Genomic DNA, 21,212 nt, shown 5'->3' with positions numbered 1-21,212 from the left:
TAAATTGTTAAATTTATTATCCAAATATAATATATCATTATTTTCTAAAAAATTGTCATGAAAATTGTTTTTAAAAGGTATAAGATAGTTTTAAACTTCGTCTTTTTAGTTTTATAGTATTATCTTATGTCACTACTTATTTTTGTTGAAATATAAACTTGATTTGGGCTTAAATTAATTATTTGGTTCCTTGGACTTAGTTATTTTGGGCTTAAGTAATTATGGGTCATGTTTCTAGAGAATTCTTGTAGTGTTTGGAGTGTCTAGATATTTCTTATAGTTGTAATATTCTCTAGAATACTCTTTGGATCTCTAGAGTTGAGAACTCTCTAGAATTTGTGTGTCTAGAGTTCTCCTTAGAGTAGTATAAATAGAGATGTAATCCTACACATTTGTATCAAGCAAAAATACAAAGTTCTCTCCTCCATAAATAATTCTCCTTCCTATCAAGTTTCTATTCAAAGTCTCCAATATTCCTAAACACTTTTCCTAAACATAAAAAGCCTTATTTCCAACAAAGTGGTATCAGAGCTTCAAGATCCTCAAAAGATGGCGAATGGAGGTTTTCCTTTCCAAATGCCGATGCTCACAAAGAACAACTATGATAATTGGAGTATCAAGATGAAGGCGCTACTAGGAGCTCAAGATGTGTGGGATATCGTAGAGAATGGCTTTGAGGAGCAAGATGAAGCCTCGCTAAGCCAAGGTGTAAAGGAGACGTTGAAGGAGTCAAGAAAGAGAGACAAGAAAGCTCTCTTTCTCATTTATCAATCGGTGGATGAAAATACATTTGAGAAGATATCCAACGCAACGACGGCCAAAGAAGCATGGGATAAGCTTCAAACTTGCAACAAAGGAGTTGAGCAGGTAAAAAAGATTCGTCTTCAAACTCTTAGAGATGACTTTGAGCGTTTGTTTATGGAGGAGTCCGAGTCAATTTCTGATTATTTTTCTCGAGTATTGGCCGTAGTCAATCAACTTAAAAGAAATGGTGAAGATGTTGATGAGGTGAAGGTCATGGAAAAAATACTTCGAACTTTAAATCCAAGTTTTGACTTCATTGTTACCAACATTGAAGAAAACAAGGATTTAAAGACCATGACTATTGAGCAACTCATGGGTTCCTTACAAGCATACGAAGAAAAACAAAAGAGAAAAATTAAACAAAAGGAGGCTACGAAGCAACTACTACAACTCAACGTAAAGGAAGCAAACTATGCAAATTATAAGAGCCAAAGAGGACGAGGTCGCGGCCAAGATCGTGGACGTGGACAAGGACATGGAGGAGAAGGAAGAGGTGGTTACAACAACCACTCCAACAAATTCAACAATGGAGAAAGAAGTTGGAATCCACAAGTAACAAGAGGTCGTGGAAGAGGAAATTCATGGTCGAGGTATGACAAATCACAAATCAAGTGCTTCAATTGCAACAAGATTGGTCACTATGCATCCGAGTGTAGATTCTCGAAGAAGGTTGAAGAGAAAGCTAACTTTGTAGAAGAAAAAGGCGGAGAAGAAGAAACTTTGCTACTCGCGTGCCAAAACAAATTTGAAGAGAAAAGAAACAAGTGGTACCTCGACACCGACGCAAGCAACCACATGTGCGGCGATAAAAGCATGTTCGTGGAGATCAATGAAGCGGCAACTGGCAATGGAGACGACTCAAAGATATCAGTCAAAGGCAAAGGTAAAATTCTCATACGTTTGAAGAATGGGAGTCATCAATTCATATCCAATGTCTACTATGTGCCTAACATGAAGAATAATATTTTGAGCTTGGGACAATTATTAGAGAAAGGCTATGACATCCATTTGAAAGAACATAGTCTTTTCTTAAGAGATTGTAGACATAACTTGATTGCTAAGGTGCCTATGTCAAAGAATAGAATGTTCCTCTTGAACATTCAAAATGATGTGGCAAAGTGTCTCAAGGCTTGCTATACCGACTCTTCGTGGCTATGGCATCTACGGTTCGGGCACCTCAACTTCGACGGTCTAGAACGTTTAGCGAAGAAGGAGATGGTGAGAGGCTTGCCTAGCATCAACCACCCAGACCAACTTTGCGAAGGATGTCTAATTGGGAAGCAATTTCGTAAAAGTTTTCCAAAGGAATCAACAACAAGAGCAACAAAGCCGCTAGAGCTCATACACACCGATGTCTGTGGACCAATCAAACCCAATTCATTTGGTAAGAATAAGTACTTTCTCCTCTTTATTGATGATTATTCCAGAAAAACCTGGGTTTATTTCTTGAAGGAGAAATCAGAAGTGTTTGAAAACTTTAAGAAGTTCAAAGCCCTCGTGGAGAAAGAAAGTGGTATTTCCATCAAGGCCATGAGATCTGATCGAGGAGGAGAGTTCACTTCAAATAAGTTCAACAAATATTGTGAAGACCATGGAATCCGTCGCCCACTGATAGTGCCAAGATCGCCACAACAAAATGGAGTAGCAGAGAGAAAGAACCGGACCATACTTAACATGGTGCGAAGCATGCTCAAGAGCAAGAAGATGCCGAAGGAGTTTTGGGCTGAAGCAGTGGCATGTGCAGTTTACCTAACAAACCGTTCTCCAACAAGAAGCGTGCATGAGAAGACACCACAAGAAGCATGGAGTGGAAGGAAGCCCGGGATCTCTCACCTCAAAGTGTTTGGAAGCATTTCCTATACCCATGTTCCAGACGAAAAGAGGACAAAGCTCGATGATAAAAGTGAGAAGTACGTGTTTGTGGGTTACGACTCAAGATCCAAGGGGTACAAGCTCTATAATCCAAATAGTAGAAAGATCGTCATAAGTCGCGACGTGGAGTTCGACGAAGAAGATTGTTGGGATTGGAGTGTTCAAGAAGATAAGTATGATTTTCTTCCTTATTTTGAAGAAGATGATGAAATTGAACAACCAATCATAGAGGAACATATTACATCACCGGCACCAAGGCTGGATGAAACAAGTTCAAGTGAGAGGACACCGCGACTAAGGAGCATTGAAGAGATTTATGAGGTAACCAAAAACCTAAACGACATTAACCTCTTTTGTCTTTTTGGTGATTGTGAGCCTCTAAGCTATCAAGAAGCGGCGGAAAACATAAAGTGGAAAGACGCCATGGACGAAGAAATCAAGTCAATCACGAAGAATGATACGTGGGAACTTACTACACTTCCACGAGGACACAAAGCAATTGGAGTAAGATGGGTGTACAAGGCAAAGAAGAATGCTAAAGGAGAAGTGGAGAGATACAAAGCAAGATTGGTGGCTAAAGGCTATAGTCAAAGACAAGGAATTGACTATGATGAGTCAGCCTTCTTGAATGGTTTTCTCGAAGAAGAAGTCTATATTGAGCAACCACTGGGCTATGAAGTAAAAGGGCAAGAAGAAAAAGTCTTGAAGTTGAAGAAGGCGTTGTACGGTCTCAAGCAAGCACCGAGAGCTTGGAATGTTCGAATCGACAAGTACTTTCAAGACAAGAACTTCATCAAGTGTCCATATGAGCATGCACTCTATATCAAAGCGCAAAGTGGAGATATTTTGATTGTGTGTTTGTATGTAGATGACTTGATCTTTACAGGGAACAATCCAAGCATGTTCGAAGAGTTCAAGAAAGATATGTCAAATGAATTTGAGATGACGAATATGGGGCTCATGGCATATTATCTCGGCATCGAAGTAAAACAAGAAGACAAAGGAATTTTCATCACCCAAGAAGGCTATGCCAAAGAAGTCCTTAAGAAGTTCAAGATGGATGACGCCAATCCAGTTGGCACCCCGATGGAATGTGACAGCAAGTTGAGCAAGCATGAAAAAGGAGAGAATGTGGATCCAACTCTTTACAAAAGTTTGGTTGGAAGTTTACGTTACTTGATATGTACAAGGCTGGATATTCTCTATGTTGTAGGAGTAGTAAGTCGCTACATGGAAGCTCCAACCACAACTCACTTCAAGGCGGCAAAGAGAATCCTTCGATACATCAAAGGTACAACAAACTTTGGCTTGCACTATTACTCTTCTGACAATTATGACATTGTTGGCTATAGTGATAGCGATTGGAGTGGAGACTTGGATGATAGAAAGAGCACTACTGGTTTTGTGTTCTTTATGGGAGATACTGCTTTCACTTGGATGTCAAAGAAGCAACCAATAGTCACACTATCAACTTGTGAAGCCGAGTATGTCGCTGCCACATCATGCGTTTGTCATGCAATTTGGCTAAGGGACTTGTTGAAAGAGTTAAAAATGCCACAAGAAAAACCTATGGAAATATGTGTTGACAATAAATCAGCACTCGCTTTGGCAAAGAATCCAGTCTTTCATGAAAGAAGTAAGCACATCGACACCCGTTACCACTTCATAAGAGAATGCATTGAGAAGAAGGAGTTAAAGTTGAAGTATGTGATGTCTCAAGATCAAGCTGCCGACATTTTCACAAAGCCACTCAAGTTGGAAACTTTCGTGAAGCTAAGGAGTATGCTTGGAGTCACAAATCAAGTTTAAGGGGGGATGTTGAAATATAAACTTGATTTGGGCCTAAATTAATTTTTTGGTTCCTTGGACTTAGTTATTTTGGGCTTAAGTAATTATGGGTCATGTTTCTAGAGAATTCTTGTAGTGTTTGGAGTGTCTAGATATTTCTTATAGTTGTAATATTCTCTAGAATACTCTTTGGATCTCTAGAGTTGAGAACTCTCTAGAATTAGTGTGTCTAGAGTTCTCCTTAGAGTAGTATAAATAGAGATGTAATCCTACACATTTGTATCAAGCAAAAATACAAAGTTCTCTCCTCCATAAAGAATTCTCCTTCCTATCAAGTTTCTATTCAAAGTTTCCAATATTCCTAAACACTTTTCCTAAACATAAAAAGCCTTATTTCTAACAATTTTTTGTGATGATTATTGTATCTTTAATTATTATTTTTTTGGTGAAGATTATTGTATCTTTAATTGAGAATATAAATGATCGCTAAAATATTTAATTAAGAATATTTAATCTCAGCATATTCATATTTTCGATAATTACCGTGTGTACCAGTAAAAATTCATTTTATTGCTAGAAAAAATTAAGTACTTTTAGCTTTTTCCTATTATAAGTTAACCTTTTATTAATCAATGTTCATATATGCGCAAAAGTTGTTCAGAATGAGTTTCAGTGGCAATTAACTTATTGCAACTACGTAATTGCCACTAAATAAATACAAATTTTGGTGTAATGCATGTTTATATATTCAGTGAAACAGTGTTCTTCAGACAAAAAGTCCCCGTCACACAGCCTGCGTAAGTAAACCTAGCAAATGTCAGAATGACGAAGGCACTGTTTATATATTCTAGGAAATAAATAGTCAGCTGTTAGATCGATGGGACTAGTAATATAATTCTAATGAAATGAAACGTACATTAATTTGTAGACAACATTGTAAAAAAGACATTTCTATTGAATTTGTAGTATATATACATTGAGGCTGATCAACGTGAATTATAAGTGGAATCATAGTGTTATTCCATGGCTATAATGTGGTTGATCCTTGTTTCTCTTGTTATATCTCTGCAACTTTCATCTTCAGAAGTGGACACCATGCATCAAGGTCCATCCTTCTCAGTGGAGGACCCGAAAGATGTCATGCTCTCATAAAAAAAATGGCATGTTCTCTGCTGGCTTCTATGCCGTTGGCCAAAACGCATATTCCTTTGCCGTTTGGTTCTCCGAACCCTACGGCCAAACTCGAAACGCAACCGTTGTATGGATGGCGAACCGTGACCAGCCCGTGAACGGCAAGGACTCAAAGATTTCGCTACTTCGCAACGGCAATCTCGCCTTAAACGACGTTGACGAGTCCCTCGTTTGGTACACAAACACCGCTTCACTGTCCTCCTCTGTGCGTCTATTTTTCGACAACACCGGCAACCTCCTTTTGCATGAAACGCAGGCTACTGGTGTCGTTTTGTGGCAAAGCTTTGATTTCCCTACAGATACCCTTTTACCTCAACAAGTGTTCACGAGACACTCGAAACTTGTCTCTTCTAGAAGTGAGACCAACATGTCCTCTGGTTTCTACGCCTTGTTCTTCGACAACGACAACATTTTTCGTCTTCTTTACGATGGCCCTGAAGTTTCTGGCCTTTACTGGCCAGATCCTTGGTTGGCATCTTGGAATGCTGGATGATCCACTTACAACAACAGCAGAGTTGCGGTCATGGACACGCTCGACAATTTTAGTTCCTCAGATGATTTACACTTTTTGACATCTGATTACGGCACTCTGATCCAAAGAAGATTGGTCCTTGATCACGATGGAAACATTCGCGTTTATAGTCAGAGACACGGTTGAGAGAAATGGTCTATTACGTGGCAAGCCAAATCAAGACCGTGTAACATTCATGGTATTTGTGGCCCCAATAGTTTGCGCTCTTATCATCAAAATTCTAGTATAGAATGCTCGTCTTCCCGGGTATAAGTGGAAGAACGATGCCGATTGATCTTATGGGTGTGAACCCATATTCTCTATGCTTTGCAACAAAACCATGTCTCGATTTTTGTATATACGCAACGTGGAGTTGTATGGCTATGACTATGCGATCATGACCAATTTCACGCTCAATTAGTGTCAGGAGTTATGCCTTGAATTATGCAATTGTAAAGGCATCCAATATCCCTATGTCTTTTGAACGTGACACTTTGATACAGTTGATACTGGGGGGTCTGCAAGAAGTAAGGGCTACAAGGCCCAAAAGGAAGAGTGTACCACCAACTTACTTGAAAGACTAGGTGCAGAATGGCTAGCAGGAGCAAAACGTGCTAATAGGATAGTAGGATGTTAAAAAGAATAATATTGTTATTTAGGATATTTGTTATTTGTTTTTATCCTTTTTGTTACCTTGTGTCTTGTGTTTGGATCAGGAATTTTAAAATTTCAAAGAATTTGAAATGTCCAAAATTTGAATTACTTTAATTTTAATTTCTTTCATTTTTTCAAATGCTTTGTTTGGATAAATCAATTCAAATTTCTTTCATTTTAAATTCTTTGTTTTGATAGGACAATTCAATTTCCTCCATATGCAAAACTTCAATTTTATATTTTAAATAGATGAAATTTTAATATTAAACTTTATAGAAAATAAATACAATCTAATTTTAAAATATTAATTAAAAAATATTTTCAATTTTTAATAATTTATAAATACAAAATATTGATAATTTTAACTAAGGTTATTTTGCCTAACCAATACCAATGATTATTTTAAATCAACATCAACCAAGACTATTTTTCGATCGACATCAAATAGGTTTTTTTTTGTCAAAGTATGCCGAGAATATTTGTCAGCTGACGTCAGTCGAGGTTATTTTTTTACTAACATTGGTTGAGTCTATTTTTCAGTCAATGTTGGTTAGATTTTTTTACCAATGTTAGCTAGGGTTTGTTTGTCCGATACCGGCTAGGGTCTTTTCAAACGACATTGACCAAGGCTATTTTTAGCCAACATCGGCTTGAAAAATCCTAGTAGGCGTTGACAAAAAAATCTACCCAATATCGGCTAAAAAATAGCTTGGCCGATGCCAACCAATAGAACCTACCCGATGTCGGCTGAAAAACATCATTGGTCAACGTTAGCCGAAAAATCCCTAGTCGAAGTTGGCTAAAAAATAGCCCTGACCAATGTCGGACAAAAATCTTATCCAACATCGGCTATAAAATAGCCTTGGCTGATGTTGGCTAAAAAATAGTTCTGACCGATGTTGACCAAAAAAACACTAGTGGATGTCGACTGTAAGAACCTAGTTGATGTAGACTAAAAATAGTCATGCCTAATGTCAGTAAAAAATACTTAGCTGGTGTTAGCAAAAAAACCCTAGCCAACATCAACAAAAAAACTTAGCTAATGTGGTTAAGAGATAGCTCTGGCTGATGTTAGCCAAAAAATCTTAGTCGATGTCAGTATAAAAATCCTAACCGACGTTAGCTAAGAAAATCCTAGCCGATATTGGCTGAAAAAATCTAGCTGATGTCGGTCAAAAAACCCTAACAGGTGTCTACTCAAAAGTTAGTCATGACCAATGTGAATAAAAAAAATCTAACCAATATCAGCCAAAAAAATTATTGGTCAACATCAATTGAAAAAACCTCAATGACAACAACAAAACAAAATCCTTGGCCGACGTTAGCAAAAATTTTCCATGACTGACATCAGTGAGAAAATAATCCTAACCAACATCTTCTAAAAAAAATCTTAGTCGATATCGACAAAAAATAGCTTTGGTTAACATTATACAAAAAAATTCTGATCGAAAAAACCTCAGCCAACGTCAGTGAAAAACAACTTATGTCAATATTGACCGTAAAAACTTTGGTCACCCGTAATTGTGAGTGTTGGGCGAGAAAGAGTCACAAGGAAGAACATGAGTTAGAGTGAATATCTCTAAAAAAAAGAATTTCAAATTCTATATTTTTTGAGAGAATTTGAAATCTCACTATTTTAGTCAATCAAAATGATTCATAAAAATATCAAAAGTTATTTTATCATGAATCATTTTAAATTCTTTGAAAAAATGAATTCCCCTGTTAAATTTTTCGATCCAAACTTAGCTCTATATATGTAGGAATGATCTTTCCTTTAAAGGGAGAGAAATAAAAACAAGTTTCTTCCTTATCTTTCTCTCTTATGGAGGTAGCCCTCGAAGCTAGGCTATTCTTCCCTCCCTGTGCTTGGTTCGTAACACACTTGCCCCCGTTACCCGAATTGCAGTTGCGGAATGCATATCGTACACCGTATTTTAATGCTGATTCGTAGTTGAAACTCCCGGCAACCAGTTCATATTCTTATGAGGGTTCCACAGAAGAGCATGGTGGTCTTCGTTGCTCTTCGAGAACGATACAGCTTCAGAGACCATATGACATGGGTCATTAAACCAGATATGTTAAGTTCTTGTTTTGGTTTGTAGGGGGAGTGGGGGGACTCGAAGTTTTTTGCATATTTGTGATTTGGTTTTTTCTGGTGAGAACAAGGGGGCAAAAATATTCGGGTGTAGATGGACGAGTCTATAATCTGGCCATGAGTGGTTTTAGAAAATTCAGTTATTCTCAGCTGAAACAAGCCACCAAAGGGTTTAGTCAAGAGATAGGAAGGGATGCAGGAGGGGTTGTATACAAAGGAGTGTGTTAGTGAAATCTTGGACCCCACCGTAGAAGGAGGTTATGACGAGGGTAGGATGGAAGCTTTGGCTAGAGTGGCCACCATGAATCAAGTAGTAGAGATACTTCAGAAATCTGGCTAGCTAGGTACGAAAATGATAATCACTGATCATCACAAAAAGAGTGTCCTCTTATAAATTATCTCACCCAAGGATTCCAGTGTTATGTTCAGTGTACAATGTAAAACTAGTATGTGATTTGAATAAGTGAACAATATGTATTATATATGATTAGTGTAAAATGTGTTTTAATCCTAGAAATATATTAATCATAATTGCATATGAGTAGGGCTGCATATAACCTTCCATTATGTTGTTTTTTAATAACTTTTATCATTAAATGATGTGCATAGACGTGTATATATGATTGAATAATTAGTTTCAAGAGTAACGTTCCCCTATATATTAAAAAAAACCTATATATTACTGCTTTTTTAAGTGACATCAATGAAGTAAGCTATTAGGTTCTTCGTGTAATTTATTCATAATTTTAGGCTAAGGTTCTATTTTGCTTGACTAATTAAAAAAAATTAGTCAAAAGCTAATTGAAAATTTAAAATTGATAAAATAACTAATTGGACAAAGTATTTAATAAAATTAATTTATTAACAAATTTATACATATAAAATAACTTAACAGAACATGTTTGCATGTGTATAAAGATACCAACTTCCATCAGAATAGACCACTTCAAAATAAGCAATAATATTGTAATTAAGCAATAACTAATATGACATGGATAAAAATATATTGTTGTATAAGTTTCTAAATATGTTAGATTTAAAATATTTATTAGATTTGAATAAAAATAAATACAATAATATAATTAAGTGTGTATTCACATTATGATTGTTTCTAATAATTCTTTTAATTAGTATTTTTTTGGTGTGAGTCTATAACAACAGAAGAAAAAGTAAGAAAAAAAAAGAAGAAAAAAACAAACTAGCCACTGATGAATCACACCCCTATCATCCACATCCAGCAGCAAACTCAGAAGCGGGGACACTCCAAAAGCTAGAAGGACACATCACTCTCATTTCTCATCTTTGCAATCAAATCGGCACACTATAAGATCATGCATATGCTAAAAGAATAAATAATGATAAATTAGTAAAGATAAAGGTATATGTTTGTTGATTCTTCTTTCTGTCTTTAATTTTAATAAAGTATCTTTTTCGTTTGACGACAAATTAGCCTCATTTTTCTCCATAATTCCCAATCCTCTCTAGAACCTAGCAAGACTTTCATGACACACCAATTATGATGACATCAATCGGTAAGACACAAGAATTGAAGTGACCTTAACCCGTTGTTTACAACTCTTATTTGCAAACCTAAACTGGTATAGAGAAATAAAGAAAATTTTATTACTTTCACACACATTAATTCCAAGAGTTAATACTTTATTTATAATTGTTTCTATAATTAGGCCTGTCTTAAAAAAAAACCTAACTCAGAAGTATTTAAGTATGAAAATGTAATTTGTTCCATTTTTAGGTCTAATATATGTTATATATGTTGTATTTAGGTTGAAACGTTGGACGTTCAAGTTAATGAATCTTAATCCAGTCTATCCAATAAAAACTGAAAGGATATACAATTCTTCTTGAGTCTCAAGTATATAAACGCTAAGAGATTTAAAGTAGAGGGGATGATTAACATTCAACCAGAAAAGTACAACAACAAACTAACCAATTACATTTAACATTTTATGATAAAAAAACACTGGCATCTATTAAAATATTACTGAAGAAAGTACGTAATTGGTTATGATGATTGATCACAAAATCAGTCTTATCACAATTGGTGATCGATCATCACAATAATTTATGAAATGACACTCATCTTGTGATTATGGATCACCGATTATGAGTTTCGCGGCTAGATTCCTGAAGCATCTCTACTACTTGGCTCATGGTGGGCCTCTTGTCCTTCTCTTCCTCTATGCATTGCAGAGCCACTCTAGCCAAAGTTTCCATCTTACCCTCATCATATACTCCTTCTACCGTGGGGTCTAAGATTTCACTAACACACGTAAATCCATTTTTCTGCCTCTCTTTAAGCCACGTGACCATGCTGAGATGCTGGTTTACTACTCCATTATCTGTGGCTTCAATATCCTTTGTTATGCTCCTTCCAGTGACCATTTCCAAAACAACAATTCCATAGCTATAAACGTCAACTTTGGATGTGATTGGTAGATTAAAAATCCACTCAGGAGCCATGTAACCTCTTGTTCCTCGTATCGTTGAAAAACTAGAGTATGTAGTTTCATTTCTGTTTCGCAACTTGGACAGCCCGAAATCCGCTACCTTTGGATGATAATTAGAATCTAGAAGTATGTTTTGGGGCTTCACATCACAGTGTAGAATCCACTCCAAACACTCCTCATGAAGATAAGCCAGACATCTTGCTGTACCAAGGGCTATGTCAAATCTTTTGGTCCAATCCAATGCATTGGACTCGATATTTTTTGCAAGAGACCCATGCTCCATGTACTCGTACACCAATAGCCTGTGTTTTCCCTCAGCACAGTATCCCCACATCTCAATCAAGTTCATGTGGTTAAGCCTTCCAATGCAGCTTACTTCCGCGAGGAACTCTTCTTCTCCTTGATTAGCATCCTTCAGTCTCTTCACTGCCGCAACTCGTTGATCCAACAACACACCTTTGTATACAACCCCTGCTGCACCCCTTCCTATCTCTTGACTAAACCCTTTGGTGGCTTGTTTCAGCTCAGAATAACTGAATTTTCTAAAACCGGCCAGAGCGTAGACCCGCCCATCTGCACCAGAATCTTGTTTCCCCGTTGTTCTCACCAGAAAAAACCAAACCACAAATGCGCACAGAAGTTCAAGTCCTCCCACTCCCGTTGCAAACCAAACCAAGAACTTAACATACCTGTTTTCATGACCCTTGTCATATGTCCTCTCAATCTTTATCGTTCTCGAAGAACAATTAAGACCTTGCTCATCTGTGGACCCCTCATTAGAATATGAACTGCTTGCTGGGAGTTTCAAATACAAATCATCAGTAAAATACTGTATACTACTGGCATGCCGCAACTGCAACTTTGGGTAGCAGGTATAAGTCCCTTTGGTATCGTAAAAGGTATACTGGATCCCTTTGCAATTGCATAATTGAAGGCATAACTCCTTACACTCCTTGAGCGTGTAATTTTCCTTGACCCCATAGTCAAAACCAAATAACTTAACGTTGGGTACATACAAGAACCGAGACTCTGTTTTTTTGCAAGATGGATGAACTTTCGGTTCACAGCCATAAGACCAATCGCTATCGTTCTTCCTCTTATACCCGGGAAGGCAAGAGCACTTCAAGCCAGAATTTTGATGATAAGAGCACAAACTATTGGGGCCACAAATTCCATGAATGCTACACGGTGTTGATTTGGCTTGCCACGTAACAGACCATTTCTCTCCACCGTGTCTCCGACTGTAAACACGAATGTTTCCATCGTGATCCATGATCAACCTTCTTTGGACGACTTTGCCGTAATCAGAAGTCATGAAATGGAAATCATCTGAGGAATTAAAACTGCCGAGTGTGTCCATCACAGCAACTCTGCTGTTGTTGTAACTGGACCTTCCAGCGTCCCAAGGGGCCAACCATGGATCTGGCCAGTAAGGGCCAGAAACATCAGGACCATCGTAAAGAAGACGAAGAACGTTGTCATTGTCGAAGAACAAGGTGTAGAAACCCGAGGACATGTTTGTCTCGCTTCTAGAAGAGACAAGTTTCGAGTGTCTCGTGAACACTTGCTGAGGCAGAAGGGTATCCGTAGGGGAATCAAAGCTTTGCCACAAAACGACGTCGCGCCTGTCATTCGCTTCACGGAGAACGAGGTTACCGGTGTTGTCGAGAGATAGATGCACTGCGGAGGAAGATGAAACAATGTCCGTCGACCAAACGACGGAGCCGTCAGCGTCGTTTAAGACGAGATTGCCGTTGCCAAGTAGCGAAAACTTTGAGCGCTTGCCGTTCACTGGTTGGTCACGGTTTGCCATCCATACGAAGGTTGGGTTTGGGGGTCGGCCATTGGGTTCGGAATACCAAACGGCGAAGGAATATGCGTTTTCACCAACAGCATAAAAGCCCGCAGAGAACATGGCATTTGGTGAGAGCATGACATCTTTTGGTTCCTCCACTGAGAGGGATGAACCTTGATGCATGGTGTCCACTGCTGAATATGATAATTGTAGACACATAACAAGAGAGAGAAGGATCAACGAGAAAGTATATATTGCAGCCATGGGTTCGGCTTATAATTCACTTTGATCTGCCTCAATATATATACTCTAAAATCTAAGTACAATACGACAGGCATGTCTTACGTAGAAACTCAGGTTGCATTTAATTAGAACTAATTTTGGGTCTTCGTCGTCTTGACTAGGTTTTGCTTGGCTTGTTTTGTGCAGCAGTATCAAATCGTTTCTAGTCACGGATTCATACATTATTTTACAAATATTAAATGAAAAAAAAGGAAAAAGAAAACAAGAACTTTGACGGAAATTAAAAAAAAAAAAAAAAAGTGAGCTCTAACGCGGTTTTGATATCTCAGTCATGAATTCGTTCTAAATGTGATTTTTCTTCATAGACTTTAACTTAGGGATGTTGAAAGTAGTTGGTTTTTTGTTTCCAAAGTAAAACCAATGGATGACTTTCTAATGCCGAGAAAAATAGTACAAGTTTATTTTAATTTTTTAAAAAAGTTTCACTTTTTTTACTTATAAATGTTTAAATATCTATTTTTTATTATAAAAATAAAGATTCTAAGTAGTATAAAAAATAAGAGTATAAGAAAAGGAGATTAATTTCATGCATTATTAATATAAGGATTTTCATATTAATTAAGTATATATTTATTTGAGAATGAATTTATCTTTATTAATTTATAATATTATTATAAATAATTAAGAATATTTTGGATAAAAACTAATTAATATAACAAATAATTTAAAGAGAATCTTGTAAAAAATAATATTAAAAAAATATTACGGAGCGAAGTAGTAAAAAAGAATCTTGAGAGAATCTTTATTATAAGATTTATTGTATAAATTGTTATACAAATATCATTTTTCAAAAAGAAAAAAGAATAACCATAGAGGAAGGACACTATCGCAGCTTAAAGATGCTAATGTTACCCCGTATCTATTCGCTCTTCACTGGCTGATTTGCAACATTGCACCCAAGATGTACTTCATTTGGGCTTGGATATAACTGTACAAGTAGGGTTTCGGCCGAAATAAATAAAGTAAGAGAGAAAGACTGAATACTTTAACAAAAATAGTTTAATTATTTTAAATTACGTCCTCTGGTTCATAACAAAATAATGCAAAACAAGAGAAGATTATACTAATAAAGGTTGCTAAAACACGACCCTAGCGGATCAATAAAGAATTTATAAATATACACACCCAAATATATATATATATATATAGTTTAACTCCAAGAAAATTAGGAAAAGCTGGTTACAAAGAGGTTGTTTATGATTCTGATTAACTAATGGCGCTTCAGCTGATATCCAGGGGTGACATTCACTTGCATCCTTATGCTGACTTTTCAGTTTTTTCGGACCCAGTTGAAGATTTCCTTGTTAGCTAATGCTTCTGGTAATATTAAGAATCACACAAGATAAATTAAATACGTCTGTTATAAAATAAAAATAGTTAACTTACGACAAAACAATATTCAAATTTTCTGGAAAGAAAATTTTTTAAGAGGACTAAATTCTTTATTGTAGGCGTCTAAAATTCTAAATATGAAGAGAAAACTTATACTGATGTCATTTTTAATAATACAACGAAGATAATAATGTTCATCGAAAGAGATAAATAAATATTTAATAAAATAATATATATATATATATATATATAATGGAATTACAAAAAATTATTTTGTATTGAACATAAATTTATTTAAGTTTATGAAATTTTTCTCAAAATCAAATTTATGTAGTCATATTTTAAAAAATCATAATTTTAGTTTAATCTTTATTTTGTCTATTTTTTCCTTATTTTGTAATTAATAAAATCATATCTAGATAGCATTTTAAATGAATATGTTAAGTTTAAGGTTCAATTGAATTAAAAAAAATAAATGTAAATAAAATTAAGAATTTAATTAAAATTATAAATTTTTTAAAATAAGAGAATTGAATGTTTATATTTTAAAATCAGAAGATTAAAATTATAATTTTTTAAAAGTAAAACGATAAAACTCTCAATTTTAAAATAGTGAATTATAATTACAGATTCAATTAAAACAAAATAACTAAAATTATATTTAAACAAATTAAATAATTCTTAGAAGCATAAAAAGACGAAGGAATCATCTGACAGTCGTGTCATACACGGTACCAAAAGCTATAAAAACCAAAGACTGTTTGACAAAAATAGCAAGTTGTCGTAAAATTCCAATAGGAAAATAAAACGGACGATGTGTCACTGTGCGGCGTTGATGCCAACTTAGGCCAAAAAAACCTTCACCAACCTCACGGATTGATGCATAAAATAAGTGCCATTTGCCAAGTTGCTATAGCTCGTAGGGCATACCAATTCGATTCTGTGCTTATACCAAACTAACAATACATATTATATTGGTTGATGACTCCAATGGACTATGTGAAACTAGGTACGAATTGAAAACTCAGACACAAATACAGGGACAAATAAATAATGAACTAGGTTTGCATTGCTGATTTGTTAGTATTATCACAATAGACTCAGCTGCCTTAAATTGACCCAAATTTAGCCGTGGATGGTTTTAGTTGTGGGAACTCAGCTTTGTCATTAAATATAGTGATCAGAAAAATGAATTGTATTAAATCAAACCTATTAAATAAAGAATTATGAAATAAATTTATTGAATCGATCGAACATTTTCAACAAGTGAACACTCAGATAAATAATGGTTTAAACAATATTTTACATAAGAAAAAATAACACAATAAAAAATAAAAAAAAAATTACCACTACCACATCTTTTTTTCCCTCACCCTTCCACGTCAAAAAGGAGAAATGCTTACATGCTTCAGGATCATGTGACAAATGAGAAAAATTAGTATGATATAGTCAAACTTTAAAATTTGGGGGAAAATATTATAACACTTAATCATTTATCATATGAAAATTAATGAAAATGATGTAGTTCATAATCACTCATAATTTATTGTAAAGAAAACTACTCTGCAGTATACATGGAGCAGCAAAAATGCAAAACTGTCTGATCCAATTTCTACCAACCAACGTGCTGACTCTACTACGTAACATAAATTGATGTTTAAAATAATATTGCAATCAGAAATAATATAGCACAACTAAAACTTATTTTTTTCATAACATAAAGAGCCTAAAAAATTTAAGATTCAGACTTTTAAAATTATCTTTAATCAATTTTCTAATTTAAAAAATTACAATTTTTAAATTTTAAAAAACAATAATCAAGGATTAATTTAAAAAATAAAAAATTATTAATGAGAAGATGACCATTATTACATAGCAAAAAAAATAATTTAATTGATTAAAAAATTAACAGTAATCAAATTATTAGGACACTTCTCTCTTTCATTAAACTTGTTTAGAGCAACCATAATCTAAGATAATTAATGCATCATGACATAGTTGAGGTTTATTAATTTTTTGAAAAATTGAAAATTCAGTCAGTAAAAACTAACCGTGGACTATTACATAGCAGCAAATTAAAAATTAAAAACAAGGACAAACAAATAAAAAAAGATTAACGAGGGAGCACATTATTTTCATGGGACAGAAGCATCTCCACTACTTGGCTCATGGAGGGTCTTTGATTCATGTCATCTTGCACACACTGCAAAGCCACCTTAACCAAAACCTCAACTTGCGAAACTTGGCATTGGCCTTCCAAGTTGGGATCAAGTATCTCCTCAATCCAAAACCCACTCGTGGGTGCATCGTTTATCTTGTCCGTTACCCACATCACCAACCGTCGCTGCTCTATGCCCCTACTGTTCTCAAGGCTGTGAATTTCCATAGGGCTCCTTCCAGTCACCATTTCCAACACCACAATCCCATAACTATAAACATCCACCTTGGAAGTTATGGGCAGATTGTAAACCCACTCCGGAGCCATGTAACCTCGTGTCCCTCTTATTCTTGAGAAAGTAGAATTCCCACGCTCGTCTCTGTTTAAAAGTTTTGACAAACCGAAATCCGCCACCTTGGGTTGGAAATCCGAGTCAAGGAGAATGTTTTGAGGCTTCACATCGCAATGCAAAATCCACTCCAAACACTCTTCGTGCAAATAAGCCAAACCTTTCGCTGTACCCACAGCAACGTTAAACCTCTTCTTCCAATCAAGGGTATTAGAAAAAAGATTGCCCGCTAAGGACCCATGTTCCATGTACTCATACACCAACATCCTATGCTTCCCTTCAACGCAGTACCCCCACATGTCAATCAAATTCATGTGGTTCAACATGCCTATTGTGCTTATCTCCGCCAAAAACTCAGCTTCTCCTTGTGTAGCTTCTCCTAAGCGTTTAATAGCCGCAACACGGTCATCATAGAGTACTCCTTTGTAAACAACCCCACCCGCTCCTCGTCCAATTTCTTCTTTGAACCCTTTTGTTGCGCTTTTGAGCTCTGCGTAGGTGAACCTCTGAAACCCAGTGGCGGAAAGAAGGTGCCGTTGTTGATCCACCGTCTCAGAGTTCTTGCTGGTTCTGAACAAGAAGAACCACACCAGGAAAATGGTGGACAACTCAAACACCCCCATCCCGCAAGCGAACCAAACCAAGAAACTCAACGTGGAGTTTCTACTAGGCGCTTCGTAAAACCTCTCCAACTGTTGAGACAAACCAGCGGTACAATTCATCGTTGAATGCTTATTAAGAGGCGTGGCAGATGAGCCCAAAATCGCTTGCGGCAACTTCAGATACATCTCTCCGTCGAAATTAGGAGTATACCTTCCATTGAATACCATCGTTTTGGGGTAACAATTATACTTAGCAACATCGTTGAACTTGAATTGAACAGCTACGCACTTATCACAAAGTTCCAGGCATAGATTCAGGCATTCCTCCAAGCTATTAACCACTGTTATGTTCCAGTCATAGCCGTACAACTCCGTGGTTGGATAATGGAGAAAACCCATAGACTCGCCACTGTTGCAAGAAAAAACAGAAGGATCGAACTCGGGCTCACACCCCTGAGTCCAATCATTAGGATCCTTAACCTTAAACCCTTTTAAACAATAGCAGGTCCTTCCGACAACACGATCGTAATTGCACGCGCTGTTAGCTCCGCAAATGCCATGAACGGTACACGGTTGGGGAATAAGCTGCCACGTCACCTGCCACGTCTTAAGCTTCTCGTCGAAGCTATACAAACGCAAGTTACCGTCAGGATCCATGGTGAGTCTTCGAAACAGTTTTTTGGGATGATCGGTGGAGCGGAATTGGAAGCCATCAGAGGAAGTGAATCGTCCAAAGGAATCTAAGACCGCGGTTTTGGTAACATTGTAGGTGGATCTGCCTATATCCATTGGAAGCCTCCACGGCTCTGGAAAGTACACGCTGGACAACGTGGGACCCTTGTAGAGTAAGCGAAGAACGTTGTCGTTGTCGAAGTAGAGTTTGTAGAATCCCGAGGAATGGTTCGTTGTGCTTCTCGAGGAAACGAGGCTCGCTTGCTCCGTGAGTGGTTGGAGAGTAAGAAGGGTGTCCGTTGGGGAATCGAAGCTTTGCCAAATGATGGTGGTATTGGTGGATTTGGAAGCGAGGAGAACGAGGTTTCCGTTGTTTCTTAGCTTTAGGTGTAGTTGTTGTGAGGAGGAGAGGGTGGCGGTTGCCCAGATGATGGTTCCGCCTGCGTCGGTCAAAACGACGTTACCGTCTTTCCAGAGGGAGAGGTGTGAGCCTCTGCCGTTGACGGGCTTGTCGCGGTTGGCCATCCATAAAACGGTGGGTCGTTCGGACCTTGTGAACCATACCGAGAAGCAGAAGGCGTTGTCGCCGACTTGGAAGAATCCAGCTGAGAAATCGCCGTTGGATGAAACGATGGTGTCGTTTTGTTTCTCAACGGAAAGTGAGGAACCTTCTGGGAGTCTTTCTATTGTCCCAAAGGAGGTTGGGACGAAGAGGAGAAGGAGGAAGAGTAGAACCATGCGCATAGCATAAAGTACAGGAATGAACAGATAGAGAGATACATGCACGATGAGTTGTGGTTGATTCGGAACCTCTCTACTAGTACTTAAATGCATCTACAATTTTTATTTGAATAATCATACACTGGTGTCTTCTTATTTTTAATATCTTTTCAACACTTCTCATTTTTTTATCTCTTTTTATCGTATCATAAAATAAAATATTTAACAAACGTCTACTATGTTATCATACACATATAGAGAAGAAAAAAATATTACAATAATAAAATTTATAATATGACAAAAAAAGATAAAAATAAAAGATAATGATAAATTTTTAAAATAAATAATAATTTATGTATTATTATTTTATTATAATTATATTTTTTTCTTCTCTCTTTACCTGCCTCGTAGTACTATGGATGTTCGTCATCAAATATTTTTTATATTTTTTAATGCTATTTTCTTGTTGACTTCATCAAAATAATTTACTCCCCATGTCACATTATATTTATATAATTATATCCAATTGTGGTTATTTTAATTTTTATATTTTTTTAAGAGATTTTTTTTATTTTTTTATATGTGCACACATCTTTAGAATACAATAAGATGGTTGATGAATGTACGCAATTAGTGAGAGGAAAATAAAAATCAGCACTATATAAATATAAATGTTAACGTTACGTGACAAAATTACATGTTTTTTTTTTCGGTTTTCATAATAAATTGAGTGACCCGCGCGTGCACCCATTTATATATATATATATATTCCACACCTTATGTGTTTCTCTTTTTATCTTTATTTCTCACCAATTTTATGTGGATATGGAACAAACTATTTTTGTCTTCAAAATTGTCAGGACGATGAACAATTCAACGGTGATAAGCAGTACAAACACAAACCCTAAGGAAATGGAAGCATGTTTCTCTCCATCCGGTCATACAATATCTTATGCCATAAACTACATATCTTATCGAGTTTAATGAATATGTAAAATAATTTTATATTTTTATTTACAAATTATTGGTGTATGACTTTTAAATTAAAATAATGTAAAAATTAATAAATTTATCATAAATGATTATTTATGATTGAATGACTAAAAATAATTTTATACATTATCTTTTTTCTTAATCTAATACTCGATATATATGTCAGTTTATTAATTATCGAAGCATCAATTTGCAAGTTAATTTAATTAATAGCTTATAGCTTTCCAAAAATATATATGAACGATGCTTGAACGAGACGATGCAAGGATTATGTCAATCCACAGTGGGAGGCACGGTTTCAGCTCCTTTCTCGCGAAAGTTTTAACTATTAAGAAGCCATCTTGCATGCAAGAGCTCAAACCAGAAATTCAACATTCAACGGACTCATCAGTATATATGAAATATAGATCTGGTCTTACTCTTTTACGTTGTTCCTCCACTATGTGAGGTGGAGAAACTGTGTCCTTCATACGTAGCAGAATTTTGGCATTCTCTTAGGTTGTAGTATTCAATATTTAATACTAAGTGAAGTCAAATAAAATAAAATGGAGTGCAATAGAATAAACTCAGGTTATTACTTAGATATTTTTACAATAAAACATAAAATAATTTATATGAAATGAAATAAAATGTTTCGTTTAATTTAATTTGTATTTTTAAAAAAATAAAAAAAACTTGGTTTTCAAAGCTTAAACTTACAAATTCAATGCATTTAACCTGTAAATTGAATTAACTTTTTTCATAATGACTACTTTGAAGGTTTCATTTCAAACACCCAAAAAAGCCAAGACTAGTTTGGTAAAGCCCACCCAGGCTTCAGCACATCCACTACCTATAGGAATGAACAGATAGAGATACATGCACGATGAGTTGTGGTTGATTCGGAACCTCTCCACTAGTACTTA

At 36.0% G+C, this 21,212-nt stretch overlaps 3 protein-coding genes across 3 annotated transcripts; 1 reads left to right on the top strand and 2 right to left on the bottom strand.

Moving 5' to 3' along the window:
• Window positions 1-5,331: 5,331 nt before the first annotated feature.
• On the top strand, window positions 5,332-6,213 carry LOC100820372 (putative receptor protein kinase ZmPK1). The gene has a single exon (XM_014775226.3). It carries the CDS (start codon window positions 5,600-5,602, stop codon window positions 6,146-6,148), a length of 549 nt encoding a protein of 182 aa, XP_014630712.1. The 5' UTR covers window positions 5,332-5,599; the 3' UTR covers window positions 6,149-6,213.
• Window positions 6,214-10,846: 4,633 nt separating this feature from the next.
• LOC100819308 (putative receptor protein kinase ZmPK1) lies at window positions 10,847-13,620 on the bottom strand. Its single transcript, XM_003523562.5, has one exon. The coding sequence runs from the start codon at window positions 13,440-13,442 to the stop codon at window positions 11,031-11,033; it is 2,412 nt and encodes an 803-aa protein (XP_003523610.1). The 5' UTR covers window positions 13,443-13,620; the 3' UTR covers window positions 10,847-11,030.
• Window positions 13,621-16,853: 3,233 nt separating this feature from the next.
• On the bottom strand, window positions 16,854-19,535 carry LOC100816469 (putative receptor protein kinase ZmPK1). Its single transcript, XM_003523930.5, has one exon. The coding sequence runs from the start codon at window positions 19,426-19,428 to the stop codon at window positions 16,927-16,929; it is 2,502 nt and encodes an 833-aa protein (XP_003523978.4). The 5' UTR covers window positions 19,429-19,535; the 3' UTR covers window positions 16,854-16,926.
• Window positions 19,536-21,212: the final 1,677 nt, after the last annotated feature.

This window comes from Glycine max, chromosome 4 (assembly GCF_000004515.6).
Source record: "Glycine max cultivar Williams 82 chromosome 4, Glycine_max_v4.0, whole genome shotgun sequence".
In the NCBI taxonomy this organism is placed as follows: Eukaryota; Viridiplantae; Streptophyta; class Magnoliopsida; order Fabales; family Fabaceae; genus Glycine; species Glycine max.
The sequence above is the reverse complement of the archived record's forward strand: the minus strand, read 5'-3'. Positions and strand labels throughout refer to the sequence as shown.

Coding starts and splice junctions, on each gene's coding strand:
- LOC100820372 (XM_014775226.3), top strand. CDS start 5,600: ATGTCATGCTCTCATAAAAAAAATGGCATGTTCTCTGCTGGCTTCTAT.
- LOC100819308 (XM_003523562.5), bottom strand. CDS start 13,442: ATGGCTGCAATATATACTTTCTCGTTGATCCTTCTCTCTCTTGTTATG.
- LOC100816469 (XM_003523930.5), bottom strand. CDS start 19,428: ATGCATTTAAGTACTAGTAGAGAGGTTCCGAATCAACCACAACTCATC.